The 2,500-nt window shown below is 34.6% G+C and overlaps 1 protein-coding gene across 4 annotated transcripts in view; it reads right to left on the bottom strand.

Moving 5' to 3' along the window:
• Positions 1 to 2,500, bottom strand: part of LOC122268039 (uncharacterized) — a 16,246-nt gene that overhangs the window by 3,672 nt on the left and 10,074 nt on the right. For all 4 annotated transcript variants that reach the window (XM_043038271.2, XM_043038272.2, XM_086540808.1 and 1 more), the window contains exons 11-14: positions 2,346 to 2,366; positions 1,972 to 2,076; positions 1,366 to 1,479; positions 169 to 312 (exon numbers count right to left, since the gene is read on the bottom strand). In XM_043038271.2, coding sequence (XP_042894205.2) covers positions 169 to 312; positions 1,366 to 1,479; positions 1,972 to 2,076; positions 2,346 to 2,366 — 384 coding nt within the window. The remainder of the gene's footprint in view (positions 1 to 168; positions 313 to 1,365; positions 1,480 to 1,971; positions 2,077 to 2,345; positions 2,367 to 2,500) is intronic.

The following is a 2,500-nucleotide window of genomic DNA, read 5'->3' as shown; positions in this document are numbered from 1 at the left end:
GAGGGAAAGACACTTTGGAGGTTTTATGGTCCCAAAGGGTTAATGCTCAGTTATCAACATTTACAAGTGCAAGACATCAATATGGGAGATGGCTCTATTTACTTGAACAATACAAATGTCTTGGTAAAGCTGGGATTAATATTCATTACTCATAACAACATAACTTACTTCTTTGGTTTCTGCCTCCGCAGCTGTACCATTCAAGGTAACCTCACCTCCCTGATCGTCATCCATTTCTGATTTCTCAATTTTCGGTTTCTTAGCTTTCTTTGCCCTTTTCTTCTTTTGCTTTGCCTTAAGTGGTTCACCCTTCTAAGGAAGAAAGACATATATAATTATTAAAGTTATAGTAAAAAAAAAAAAAAAAAAAAAAAAAAAAAAAAAAAAAAAAAAAAAAAAAAAAAAAAAAAAAAAAAAAAAAAAAAAAAAAAAAATCAGATATCGTTCAGCCATAAGATCAGCCTCAATGAGAGAGAAAGAGCCAGGGAGGGTGGAAAGGAGAGAGAGAGCAAGAGGGTAATTCTTTATGAAATGAGCAGCTAAATATAATCATATCTGTCAGATTTCTCTAAAAATGGGCACAACAGTAGATACTATCATTTCAAAACCGCTTGCAAAAATATATATAATAATAATAATAATAATAATATGATAGATATAAAAATATCTACACCATATAAGTCAATAAGCAATGATGGTAGATCAAGACTTATGTCATAATTGCTGTTGGTTTGCTTTTACAGTTAACCCCTTCAACACGAGGACGCGTATACTGCGTCCTAGCAGGCTTGTGAAAAACCCGAGGATGCGTATACTGCGTCATGGCTGAGTTCTGGTGGAATTAAGTTTTCTTTCTTCCGGATACTGTACGAGATCTTTCAGAATAGAAGTCGTATATGATGGGATATATTACTTGACTTTCATTATTATTACATAAAAGTGGGATTGGCTTATACCAGGGGAGGTACCGATGTGCCCTGCTAGCAGTCATTTTATCATTTATTTATAGAACATTATGTAAAAATATAAAACTTATTATGATTAGTTTACCATACTACTTCAATTATTCTATCCATCTTCCTCCCAACCCATGTAAATAACTTGTCACATGCACATGGGGGAAGAGGTTAACTATGCATATTTTGATATACAACACATGATGATTATGTTGAGGTTTTGACTTTAAACTTGTCATATTCAATAGCAACGATTAAAATTTGGCACGCGCCGGTAGCTCGGATACAGCGTGAGGGGTGTTTTCTACTGCCCGTAGTGAAGGGGTTAACAATGTCAGTGAGGATGAGGTTAATAATCATTGCTCTCAATTCCATAACCTTCAATATTATACCGAGCAATACAACTTACCTCCTTGACGCTCTTAGCTGCACCATTCAATGTATTTTTTATTTCTGATTTCTCTGTTTCGGACTTTTTTGATTCCGTTGCATTTTCCTTCTCTTCCACTTCAACTGGTTTATTCTTGCAGGGAGGAAAAAAAAAAAGAATATTTATCAAAGGAATAGAGAAAAAAAAAATCAAATACTGTCTATAAATTTCAATAATAAGATTTTCAAGTTCATTCAGCATCACTTACATGTCTAAGACTTTAATGAGAGTGAGAGTGAGAGTGAGAGAGAGAGAGAGAAAAAGAGAGAGAGAAAGAGAGAGAGAGGGAGGGAGAGAGAAAAAGAGAGAGAGAGAGAGGGAGAGAGAGAGAGGGAGAGAGAGGAGAGAGAGGGAGAGAGAGAGAGAGAGAGAGAGAGAGAGAGAGAGAGAGAGAGAGAGAGAGAGAGAGAGAGAGAGAGAGAGAGAGAGAGAGAGAGAGAGAGAGAGAGAGAGAGAGAGAGAGAGAAGAAAAAAAGGAAAACTTGAAAACTAGGTTAAAGTAAATTTTTGAACTAGTAATAAATAAAAAATCAAAACTCATAAACAAAAATAATCCAACAATGGAGGAGTATTCCTTTATCTTACCACATTCATCTTGCCTTCCGCTTTAAGTCTCTTCATATGCTTCTTATAGAAACTAATATGCTTCTTTAATATAGTCTCCTGCTCTTCATCGAGAAGTCCAGTTGCCTATGGAGAAAAATGCATTAATCAGACGGAAACACAAAAGAGAGACGAGAAAAACTGCCTAAGGTCTTTAATACACTGAATAAAATTAATGTGTGTGGGTGAAGCTGAGGGTGATGAAGAGGGGGTACAAGTTAGGGAATGTATGGAATATATTTATCTAATATTTTTTTTCTTCAACATCATTTGCACTTTGTTAAAAGGATATTTGTAAACATAGAAATAAAAGAACTATTCACAGACATCTTACACTGTTTGATAAGTATACTCACAGCTGCTGTTTTTATGGTCTCCTGAAAAAATAAAAAAATAAAAAAAATGAATGAAGGGCCAAATAGAATGGTCATAAAAAATGCAACGAACTCATGTCAAGTATATTCTCAGTCAATAATTGCAGTATTTATCATAGAATAATTTAATGGGAATG

Source organism: Penaeus japonicus, unplaced genomic scaffold (genome assembly GCF_977035675.1).
Source record: "Penaeus japonicus unplaced genomic scaffold, GWHDUDI00000001_assembly GWHDUDI00000001, whole genome shotgun sequence".
NCBI lineage: Eukaryota > Metazoa > Arthropoda > Malacostraca > Decapoda > Penaeidae > Penaeus > Penaeus japonicus.
The sequence above is the reverse complement of the archived record's forward strand: the minus strand, read 5'-3'. Positions and strand labels throughout refer to the sequence as shown.